The 13,091-nt window shown below is 38.1% G+C and overlaps 1 protein-coding gene across 1 annotated transcript in view; it reads right to left on the reverse strand.

The window, feature by feature from the left end:
- Window positions 1–9,913, reverse strand: part of btbd19.S (BTB domain containing 19 S homeolog) — a 28,184-nt gene extending 18,271 nt beyond the window's left edge. The window contains exons 1-2 of the mRNA XM_018260840.2: window positions 8,907–9,913; window positions 558–786 (exon numbers count right to left, since the gene is read on the reverse strand). Coding sequence (XP_018116329.1) covers window positions 558–786; window positions 8,907–9,016 — 339 coding nt within the window. The 5' untranslated portion in view covers window positions 9,017–9,913. The remainder of the gene's footprint in view (window positions 1–557; window positions 787–8,906) is intronic.
- Between the last annotated feature and the right edge of the window lie 3,178 nt (window positions 9,914–13,091).

Raw genomic sequence — 13,091 nt, forward strand, 5'->3', positions numbered from 1 at the left:
GAAAGGAATTTTCCCCCCTCTGGAATTGGAGAGGCTTCAAAAGAGTTTTTTTTTTGCCTTGCTCTGGATCAACTACTGTAGCAGATAGGCAGGTTAAAATAGAGTTAAATGGTTGAACTTGATGTACGTGTGTCTTTTTTCAACCTTACTCACTATGTTACTATGTAAGGTGACATCAGCCGTTTAACCGCTTCCTGGACAGAAGATCACACAGGAAAAGAAAGAGCATGTCTAGAACAAAACACCATAGAATTCTGTTGCGTAAATAAGTGGGAGTAAACACCAGGCAAATTTAGTGAGAAGTTTTCGTTCTCTGCTCATAAATTATCCTGTGACAGGGATTTTTTTTTAAAAAAAACTTCACCATTGAAAGTTATTTGTGCCAGATACATAATATTTTAACTGAGTTTAACATGAAAAGTCAAATGACCACATAAAATAACAGCAGGAAACAGACTTACAGAAAACAAAGTTAATGAAGTGGTGCTTAACTTACTTGTTAAAACCAAAGCAGTTGTTTATTAGACACAATGAATGATGGGACTCTTTATACTCACAATGATGTTGTTCAGTGTAGCATGGTTGGTATACAGGTATTCCATAACTGCCAGAAAGACATCAGGGTGTATATCAGCCAAAACAAATGGGACTTGATTTTCAGGAGATGTCTTAGCTGCCTGGAGCTGGTGGCTAAACATACCATTGAACACTTTGCATCGACATGCCAGGATACAGCGGTGGGCATGAACCACCTGGCGCTCCTTTCCCACAATAAACTTCACGTCACTGCAGAGGGAATTGTCAACTTAAACGGAGTATTGAACATAATCATAACCTTCAGTATGTCATCAAAACAACACAGATACCATAGCACACAAGGCACCTTGATCTTTTGCCCAGCAGAACTGGGAAGGGGAGCAGCTTGGATTGTTTCCCAACATTTGCACCCATTTATTTATTTATTGAAAGTGCCAAACTAAGAAGGCTGCAATTATTTAAATGGAGGCCCATGCGACCTATTGTTCTTGGGGATAGGGGTTGCTGACTGTAAGTGGGAAGTGGTCTCTCTAATTGGTTGTTTTTAACCCCCTCCCTTTGGCTCAAGGCAGGTATGAGAGGAGAGGAAATTAAATCTTAAAAGATGAGGTGTGGAGGGATTGGGCTTGATAACCGTTTTGTGTCAAACTATTGACAATTATTCTTCCAATATCAAATATCCACAATTCTCTGTCTTTGCATCCTGTGTGGTGGCCGTGTTTAAAAGACTAATTGGGTGGTGACCCAGGTGATTTGCAGTAGTTCTTTATGGGGTACTGCATTCAATTTGAGTGTTTTGTCTTCAAATAGACAGTATGCACAGTGTGTGAGTGGGTGAAAATGAATTGCTGCACTGTTGCAACATGCAGTAACTTTGATGCAAGTGTCAGAGTGGCAAACACTCCCAGAGGTAGAACACTGTACCAAATTCAAGGCAGGTCTATGGCTAAACTGCAAACACAAATAAAATTTAATTTTGCATGAGGCCTAACAATAACTATTTAGATTTCACTCTATGAGCATATTCTGTTAAAAAGCACTTTGACAGGCATAGGGGACTTATCAGTAAAAGACTATAAAATAGATTATATTCTTCCAAATATTACTCCCGCACTGACAGATCCTCTATTTATTAGCCTGGCAATGTAATGATGACTGCAGATGGAATATAGGAGCTAACAAACAACAGGTTAAGAAGTACCAGAATACATAATTTCTAAAAGAAAATACACACTTTTGATTCATTAATATCCATTCTGTTCCATAATTCTTTGCTCAAGAGTGATTACCTTCCCAAAAGATAGATAATTTCATTGGAAAAGTTCAACTTTTCAAAAGATATATTATATAGTGCAAAGTTTTTCAAAGCCTCTGTGTGTAAAAAAGAAAATTTGCTCAAACTGTATATAAACATACTGGTCACTGTAAATAAACAGCTATATGTTACTCCCCCAGTAAGCATGCTCTGCTTCCAAAAGCCTTAGATCTTCTTAGCATCTAAACTATACAATCAATTCCCTGAGCATTGTATGACTAGTTTTATGCATTTAAGGGAAGAAATATGTAAACCCCACTGTATTTAAAGTTATCATCACACGTTAACTCATCCTTGGTGAGTGCACCAATGTTAAAGTAACCTATTGTAGGTCAGTGAATGGAATGAGGAAGTAATATATATATAATATATAATAATATATAATGTATAAGCAGTGGACTGTACATTTAATCCCCCCCAGCATATACTGTGTAATCATGTCACTTCCCCTCCATCTGATAAGGCATGTTAATTATTCAAATTTCAAAGGGCTTCATATACTTTTAAGTATAATGTACTGTTACCCCATTCTTGTAAAAATTGTACCTTAGCAACTAAACCTTATTTATATAAATAACCAAAGAGAACAATTGGTGTGTTTTGCCTTTGTACAAGCAGTTAAGGAGTAGTCAATGTCCAATAAAATGCCAAATAGTCTTATAGTAATAGATGGACTCATAACAAACCCCAGTCTGTAGGCTATGGGTAGTTACCTAATGAAAACTTGAGTGTGAGGCTCATCAGAAGTGAATGCAGTACATAATCAATTATAAATGTGTTTATTAGGACATTTCATATATATATATATATATGTATATGTATATGTATATATATATATATATATATATATATATATATATATATACAGTATATATATATATATATATATATATATATACAGTATATATATATATAACCTCCTTGGTCACTGTGAACCCAGTCACTTTGCACAGCAGGTAGTATATACATTGTTTGTTGTGTAATGTAATAGGTATGCAAAAATTAACACAAATTTGCTCCCTCATTAACATTGCATTACCACATACTTGTGCCGAGCACTGAAGCGCCGACCCAGTCTGCTATGATGAAAAGTGACATCACTAAGCACCATTTATGAGTATATTTTACAGAATATTCATGATACTACTTTATTATAAATGCATAAAAAGTATTTTAATTTTGTAATTATTTCTAGCCCTTTAAGAAAATGTAGGCTTGAAAACATGGTAATGAAAAAAACAACAACTTATTGTTGGCAATTCGAACTGTCGGTTGTCAGAAAAAAATGGAATCTACCAAAATCAGCAAAATATCTGGAAGACCCAAGGAAATTCTCTTGCAGAATGTCCCAGTCCCAGAACACTTCATACCTGTAAATCAGAGCATTGTGCCCAGGTTCACGAAGGAGAAACCTTCTATCATAGGGTGCTGTTCATAGGGGTAATTTACAAACACACCCGCAAGTGCGGTGCCCCAAAATGGATGCAATAAAAATCACATATTGATGCAATTCAGGCACTTGCATTTCCATATGGTTGTCAATGCATCCATCCTTCTGATGAATGGTACACAACTGCACCTATTGATGCTAGAGAATCCTAGATCTTCTGTTAGCTCCGGGGTTTCCACAGCAGGTTGCATCAAGTGGCACCAGACTTGATTCCTGATTCAAACACCGCTTTTTACGTTTGCTTCAAAGGTGACCTAACTATTTAATGCTAGACACAACTTGCACCCAATTTGCCCAAACACGCAAGCAAAACATTCATCCGTTCGAATGCATCAGGCCTAAATGTAATGGGCATGACTGTAATGGGCACAACTCAGAGCAAAGCAACATTATGCTAGAAGTATGGGAAAAACACTGCATTAATGGAAAAATATATACATAAGGCTGCAGCACATCCTTTTGCAAAGACAAAAATAATTATTGATACCCTCAAAGGCTTATTCTTCAACCTCATTAAATATACTGTTTTTTTTTTGCAAAAAGTGCTGTAGCATCATTTTTATATTGTATTATTATACCTTGGGCAAGAGTACTGCTGTTATTGCACCCATCCACAGAGGTTTTTATGGTGGCTGTTGCATGCCTAAGTTTTGAAAGACTGCATTATACATAGCAATTTGTGTCTGTAGTTGCACTTTGTACACCACACTTGCATTAGTAAATGACCCCTCATGTGCTGGTCCCAAAGTATAGATAGGACTATACCCTATAACAGAAGGTTGCTCAGTAGTCCTAAGATGCTACTGGTGTGTTAATTTATGTTTGTACACAAAAAATAAAAATAAGATTACAAAAATATATGGGTGCCTTCTGTGCATGTTTAAGGGGGATCTAAATCTGCAAAATGAACTGATATTGGTTGTCTGAGCACTTTTGCATATTTTTTTAATTTCTTCTATTAGTGGCTTCTGAGATAGTAGCAATTTTTTAGTCAGTTTTAGATTGCCAGCATGAGACTTTTAGCTTAACAGTACTCTCTGAAGGTCATAGTGTCAGCCACCTAACTTTCTATGCACTTCCTGTATAGTAGGTTAACGGTAATCATAGGGCTGCTGTAAGAGTATACCCCCTCTAAAGCTGGCCATAGACGCAAAGATCCGATCGTACGAATCCCATCTCCCGACCCTCCACTAACCATTCAGATCAAAGTCTTTACCATTCCGATCAAATAAGAACAGATCACCCAATGTTCTGCCCCTGACAGCAATCGTACGATACTTATGTCTGACAACACTAGTGACAGTCTCCCACTGAAAATCGTACGATCGGCAATACACGCAGAGATATTATCGGCAGGCGACAGAAATTTTCTAACCTGTCCGATCTACCAAACGACCGATCTCCGACGGACGAAAAAGTCGGGACTCTCCACACATGGTCCGAAAATCGTACGAATCCACGATTCGTACGATCGTATCTTTGCGTCTATGGCCAGCTTAAGGAAGGATTTGATCCCCTTTAATAGATGAAAGGAAGCTTAGAGTGTACAAATAATAGCTTAATCTTTAGGTAGACATAAATTGGCCAACCCTTACCTGTACCAGACTGCTAAATCTGTCCTAATGATTGGAATAGCAAAAACAAGAGAAGTTGCTGTTCACTTACCCATCTACCCATGCATTATGCCCCTGCTGATGTAGTACACAGAACAATTTGCTGTACTTCCTTAAGGTCTCTTAAAACTGACCTGAACTGGCATATATTCCCTGATGGTTGAGCAGTATCGTCAAAATCTTTCATGCCAAACAAATCTGCCCATGTATGGCCAGCTTTAAACCCTTGACAACAAAATTAAAGGACTGCCAAAAACAGTTCCAAGCTACAACCCTTATTAAAGAATGAATGTAAATTTGTTTATACACACTCACTTATGAGGCATGTTGCTACCAGGAGAAGTGCATAGAAAATCAGTACTTTTTAAAGGAGTAATATTGAGTAAAGCCATCAGCCATCAAAGCCACAAGCCATTACTGGAACTCATCCCTTCACCGAAACTGTTGCCAGTTCCTGGGCCAACACCTTATCTCAACCTTTCTCCAGTTTGATAAGAAGGAAGCTTTTCTTCAGTGGTTAAATTAAAAGGAAATTTTCAAATCAATAAACTAAAGTCTTCAAAGCGGACAAATAAAAAAAAATTATAGTCCTCTGAGGCTGTGTCGTGATGGTTGTTTTGGCTCTGTCTCATTACCATCTGCATAATCACCTGTCTGATTGTAAATACATGGGGTATAGACCCTCTTTGATAAAAAAAAAAAAAAAATCAACGTGCATCAATTCTTTAAAAAAAATATACTAGTTAAAGGGCACCATTACCTTTCTTTTCCATGTCATTACATATAGTGAAGTTGAAACATAAAAACACACATTTAAGGAAAAACGCGCAGTTGATTTTTTATCTGATGATCTTTACACCCACACAATGAGCAGTTCACTGTGTAGCCCTCTCTACCATTTCTTGTGGCCAACTAAAATGTGTGCTTTGCTGCCCACAAACACTAACAGGTTTTCACTTTTTGTGGGTGGAAAAAATCCAAATATCAATACAATAGTTTCAGAAAAGAAGCAAGCAACATCTACCTCATATACTGAAAAGCAGAGCATTTCAGGAGGTCTGGCTGTACATATTAAAGGGATACTGACACTAAAAAAAAATTGAAAATATTAATGTTCATCAAAAGTTAACTATAGCTCATGTTGATCGTTTTTCACTGACAGGGCTGATGTTGTAATTGTTGAAGAGCGGAGGTGTGAGAGCAAAAGTGAAAACAATAGTTAAAAAGTATTTATTAGGACACAAACAGGTTTTGTGCCTAACCCTTAACACTTCAGAGTTTCCCTATTACAGGGGCTTGTGGTTAATAATATGCCAGTCATGATTTCAAATTGCATTATTGTTCAGAGCCTGGTGGACATGGTTTGAAAGCTGCAGAGCTAAAGGTGTATATGTACAACAGAGCTAGTGAGGGGAGAAATGCTGATGCAATATTATTTTCTCAGGCAGTTCAAGGCACAAACATGAAACTGTATGAGACAGACTTTTCCACCTGCGCAGCAAATCATGTTGGTATTTGCAGGTTTCCTTAGATATTTCAGAGAAATAAAGCCACAGTGTTGGTTGTTGTGAAGGCGATTAAAAGGAAAGGAGGAGCGAGAATAGTGACAACTGAAACTTACTTATTAACCCATTGTAAGGATCTGGGCAACCCAGCACCCCAGTGTCTCCAGCAAAGGGGTTCAAAAATGTAATTTGCCATGAAGATTGATAGCCAATTAGCCATACCATATATGGCCACTCAGACGGTATCTGTCTGTTCTGTCAGTGCAACCTTTGCTTCCTAGTCTCTATTGTTTATATCCTTTAACAGCACTGAACTCCAGATACATGCTGAATGTATCATCAACTGAATATATGAACTTCCCTGCATACAATGGAAAATTGTACATTATGATAAAGTAGCCTATGAACAATCAGCTCCATACTGTGCTACAGTATCTATCTAGAGTTTTATACGGAAACCTCCAGCAAGATTCAGCTTAGTGCAATACTAGATCTGAACCTTAATGTGCATAACCAAATCTGAGGAAAACACAAAAAAATTTAATTTTATATAGAGCCTTTAACTAGATAGAAGATACTATGTGGTTGTTGGGTCACTGTCCTTAGCAAACAAGAACAGACTGACTCTGAGGCTTCAGTGTTATTGGTATTCTTATTTTACATTGCTTATCTTTATATTCAGGCTCTGCCCTCAGGGCTGGTCCTATCACATGTGGGGCCCAATTGGGACCATGTTGGCGGGGCCCCTAGACAAAGTGTTGCTGGCTACTGACACACCAAGTATTTAGGAAAATAAGGGCATACAGGCACAAAATAGAAAGGAAAGGGGCAGACAAGGTAACATAATAGGGGCACACAGGGTAAGAGAGAGAGGGAGGAAATAGGAGAGTGGACTGGGCCAATTAGTTTGAAGCTGGGCCGATTCAGCTTGGGAGCAGGCTTGGTTGGATTGGGGGCAGGCAGGGCCTATCAAGGTTGGAGGAAAGCTGGGCCTATGAGAGTTGGGGGCAGGCTAGACCTATGGATTTGGGGATGGGCTGGACTCTCAAAGTTGGGGGCAGGCCAGGCAGCATCATGTGCTGAGGGAAATATTATCTGTGCTGCCCTGTGGTGCGGGGCCCCCCAGAGGTGCGGGGCCCAATTGGGCCCAATTGGTCCAATTGGCCTAAGGCCGGCCCTGACTGCCCTATTCATATTCCATTTCCAGGATTAGGCCTGATTGTGATGGTAGTTAAGACTACTAATTGTCAATCCCGACCACTTCAAAACAAAAGACATTTTGTCTGGAGCTTGCCATAAGCCTTAAAAAGGTGGTCACTTTCAGCTAACTGTTACTTAGGTGTTACTGTTAGTATGTTAGAGTGGCTATTTCTAGAGTGAAATCTAATTTTTTCATCTCCTGATTTTAAGTTTCCCCTCATTTTACACCTGATTTTACAATATTTTTCCTGGCCCCCTATGAAAATGTAAACTGAGGGTTCTACTCTTTTTTTTTTTAATATTTTTTTAATTACTTACATTTTCTTCTGACTCTTTACAACTAACAAATAGGGGACACTGACTGCAACAGCCAAAAAAAATATTGCTCAGTGAGGCAAAAATTTTACTTTTTAAAACATGTTTCTATTCAGGAAGTCTCCTATTCATATACAAGTCTGTCATTCAAACCACTTCCTGGTTGCAAAACAAAAAAAAATGTTAATAGTAAAAATCAGGAACAATTGCAAACACCTCTCTCTACATTATACTAAAAGTTATTTTAAAGGTGAACAACCCATTTTATGTATACCAAAATGACTGAAAAGTGACTGAAGGTATTTTGTAGGAGTTGATATTATGTATAATACAAGTAACTCATCAGAAGTTATAATGAAATCCCTTGTAATAATTGTAAAGGATGTTAGATCACATGGAAGATCACATGATGGACCATGCTCTCTTATTTTATCACTGCTGTGTTCTTCCAAGCTAAACCTGAATGGTCATGTAAATACTGTGGGTAAGAAATCACTGGCACTCGCCCGAAACGTTGCATTTTCTGTTAATAAACGCAATGGATTGTCCCTGCTTGCACCTGCCCTTTGAGTGCCAGTGATTTCTTACCCATTTGCTGTTGGAGGGTGCCGACCCCTTCGTCACCGTGCACCGGGCAATCAACACGAAGGCCAGGGAGTGCGAGAAGAGCTTTTCATGTAAATACTGTGCCGAACAAGTGCCTTTTGGAGTATTGTGAATTTATATAAGGCCCTGCCTCTGTCTTCAGAATGTATGAGGAGGAGGGAGGGACACGTTGGTTACCCATGGCTTAGCACAGGAAAACACACCAACCAGATAGGAAAGTATAAATATTTATCTAAGAGGGGAGGGGAGGAATTCAGTAAAATCTATGTGAAGCATGACCTGATCAAAACATGAAACTTACAAATAAAAATCCAGTTTTCCTGCATCACATTGTAAAGAAACACATTCCATATAACCACACTAACCTGAACAGAGGGTTATTTATCAGTCCCCTCAGAGAAGCAGAGAGGGAGGTTCTGTCTCCTTGCAGTGAGCCTGGCTCCTCATGCTTGGGAAAGTCAGGACATTTAGCCATAGTACAGCAGGCCCAGCTATTCACAACACAGAGAGAAAGAGAGCGCAGCCCTGCGTGTCACAGCAGTCACTTATTCCTACGTGTCCTACACACTCAGTTCCTGCTCCTCCTGATTTTCTTCCATTAGATCTTGTTGCAGCTCCCTCACTCCCTAGTCCCACATTCCACCTTATTCCTAGAACTGCGTGCAAGTTCTGGAAGTGATTTACTTTACATAAATGCTGGCTGCACAGCTGGCCTGGCTTCCCTTCTCTGCTCACGGTTTGTGTTTGAGCAGGAAAAAAAGAAAAACCAGGCATGGATCAAGTTGCCCTCATTTTAGTGTATATTTGTTTGACCAGTGGTAAATAAACTATTAAAAGGTTCAGCTTAATTTTGAGGAAATTAAATATGTATAAAGTTTTAAAATATATTTATGTGATAAGTGTAGTGTATTTTATTTTTAATAAATGAGTTCGTTAATTGCCAGTTATATACTGGCTGTCGCACTGCTTTAAACTTTCATTATTAATATGCCTGATTTTATTTTGTAGACACATACATTAGATGTATTTAATTACTGGTAACTGCAGATGTAAATTTGCATGCCTGTGAAAATAAGGCCTTGCTGTCTGATGTAAACCGTCTTCTCTGTTTATTGTCAGATGGTGCACATGGGGTCTCCTAAACGTAGTAGACAAGGCTGACACACATGTTTTCACATTTGCCTGTTATGCAGGGTATGCTTGGGGATCCAAGTGCATTCAAGTGTACTTTGTGTTTTTAATGAGAGAGGGTACATACTCAGCCAATAAACACTTTGCTGTGGGGTGCTTTCCAGCCATTTGTTTCGCAAAATGAGCAGTTAAACTAACGAAGGTCAACAAGAAAATCCAGTGAGGCAAGTACAGGGTTAGGAACTCACGACAGCTGCTCCAATGTAAAGATTAAATGCAAGCAAAGTGGATAGTGAGTGATAGTATCCCTGCAGGTCTTTAATCTTGTCGCCAATAAACACGAGGCTTAATCTAGGGGTGCACCAAATCCATCATTTTGGGTTTGGCTAAATACTATATTGAATCTGAATTCTAATTTCATACTAAAACCTAAGTAAAAATATAAATATTGCACTAGCTGTGAACAAAAACTGTCTTGTTCAGTTGTCCAGAGCTGTGACTTGGATTTGATTTGTCTGAACAGATATCATTTGGCCAAATCACAAACTAAATCCAGGATTCAATGCTTTACTGTGTAGATCAAAGATAAAACCAGAACCAAGCCTTGTTACCATCCTACCCTTCTTTCCCAGGGATCCTTTTCCTGTAAATTGGACTTGCATATATACAGTATGCACATATATAAGTTCAGAAAACATAAGTCTAACTAATAGCACAAGGAATCCCTGGAAAAGAGGTGTATGAGAGTTATGCAGCACTGCAATGAAAAGAATCAGAAGCAGCATATTTTTCTCTGCATATGATCACCTACCTGGAGAAAAAAGTTGGTGATTAAATACATTAAGGGGTGCCTAACAAATTGGCACCTCTCAATGTATATTAGCTTTTGATTGTCCTAAAAATTAAAAGTATATGCAGAACACATTTTCAGTACACTATAGTACAGCACTATTTATCTGGTTAATCATAGTTATATACTGTATTTCCTCTTTAATTATATAAACTGCCTCTACATTAACAAGCTCATCAGATCATTCTAGGAAACACGACCGGAACATAAGGCACGCCTGTAACAGTAAAGCTGCTGAGTCATGTGAGAAGTAAGGGAGCATCATCCTATCCTTAAACCCTTAGGCTAGGCTTAGTGGGAGTTGACAATGGAATATGAGTTGGTGGGTGATGGGGTATTGGCCACTGACATGGAATGTTTACCAGAGTTAGAACAATTATGGTATCGACATGCTGGAGTTGGGTATCTCTGATGAGGTTTCCAAAGTATAGGAAACAGAATTAAATATTCTGGCTGCCATCTGAATCCATTTGCTCCTGTAGAGTGGAGGTGTCTTTTTCTAGCTATTTTATTGTGTGAATGATCACTTGTTCTATGGCCTGGAATGCACATTTTTGGGTTCATTGTGTTTTATTTTTATTTTATTTTATTATCAGTTGGTTTTGTGGGGGTTTAACTGATTATACTACTCAATGCTGTCCAGTCACATTTCTTGACCTTATGCTTAAATGGTTAATAGCATATACTTTCATTCTCTGTTACTAAGAGAAGGCTGCAACAAATACAGAAACTATTGTAACAAAACAAATAGCAGATATATTACCTCTTTTCAAAGCAACTGCCAGTGATTCAATTCTTTCTTTCTGCCTGACTGCACCCTTCAGACTGCCTGTTTATCCCACATACTGCGCATTCCTCAGTAAGGCCTGTCACATTTTAAGGAAAAGTATATACTCACATCTGTACAGTACTATGTATACTTTCAATGTTACATTACAAGGTGGTATCCAACTAACAGTGAGCCTAACTTATAGTCCTGGTTTTATGTTTGACATGCATACTGTTCTATACTGATTAACTTTCCTGCCCATGTGCATCCAGGAACTTCATCATTCCCACAGTCGATATAAGCTTTTATTGTGGAGATAAAATGATGGATTCAGCGATAATGTATACCATTTTCATTGACTTTTTTGTTATATCTGCAGCAGAAGTTAAAGGTTTGTGGATGCATAAATGGAAACTTCCCAAGTCTTTCTGTAGAGGGAGACAACCACAAACTTCATACTATATATGTACGGTATGTGTTTACATTAGATCCATGAAAAATAGTGATTTACTAATTACTACTTTATCTGGTTACATATGCTAAAACTAAGTGCCATAGTGTCCATGTCTTGTCACAATATATTTTTTGCCTTCTCATCTTGTACAGCTTGCAAATAAGATTAGGGCAGGGAAACTAGAAAAAGCTATTTTTTACTCCAATTGTACTTTTTCTATAAAAGATGCAGTTAAAATACTAATATACTTAATAAGTTCAACAGAAATGCTACTAGCATTACCAGCAACATTAACTGATTTTGTGCACCCAATATCTAACTCCTTAAGAAAGGGTTCAAGGACAAGGAAGTCTCATTTAATTTTAGAACTTCTACAGCTGCTAACCTTATCATGTTATTTGCTTAAGGACATAATGCGTATGTGCAAAGTATAAGCAAACAAAGTCATATAATCAGTTATGGCAAAGTCAAAAACCTTCCGATTCAAAGTCAAAGTAAGTAAAGGTGAGAGAATACAACAGCAACCCACCACATGTAAGTATTAGCATATACCATGACAGATTTGGATACAGACTGAATTATGTAAACCTGCATGTTGCCATTTACCTTAACTCCTTATAAATGCGCACAGAACAGGGACTCTAACATGGCATTTCATCCATCTGGCATATGAGAGTATAAGATATCTGAAAACTGAAAAGCAGTTTTCCATAATTTTTAAGTAAATGATATAATAATGATATTCAGGCCAGATGGTATGTCAAGTAATGTTTGTTTTCTATAAAAGACATCATCATTATTCAATGATAATAAAAGTACAATCAAAAATACAGTATACCTGTACTTACTTTCCAAATGCCTAAATGCCAAACAAAAGTATAGCAACAGGTTGGTAACAGAGAGAATATCCTGATGTTTCGGATCTAAATTCTTTCTCAAGGGCATTTTGACATTAAAACTGGCAATGTTTTGAGCCACGCTTACCAAGGCTTGATAAAGGTCCCAGTGTGGCCCAAAACATTGACTGAATTAATTAACAAAGCACTTTTTGCATCAGTGCGTTTCAGCAATTTTAACTTCTTCTGCAGAAATCATGTCAGTGTTTGAAATTTTGAATACCATGGGAGTTCATTGTACATTTGTCCATGCAGCCATACATGTACCTATGGCAAATGTCAATGTTCACTTGCAGATACATTAAAATAACTGTCAGTGATGCCCAGGTCGGGACTGGAATTCACAATAGGCTCTGGAATTCAAAGTACACAGAGGCCCGAACAGCCCCCCCACCAACCCAATTTATAGTGACTGTCTATGGCAACTTACAGCAGCCCCTCTGGCATTTG

The sequence above is a fragment of the Xenopus laevis genome, chromosome 4S (genome assembly GCF_017654675.1).
Source record: "Xenopus laevis strain J_2021 chromosome 4S, Xenopus_laevis_v10.1, whole genome shotgun sequence".
Lineage (NCBI taxonomy): Eukaryota > Metazoa > Chordata > Amphibia > Anura > Pipidae > Xenopus > Xenopus laevis.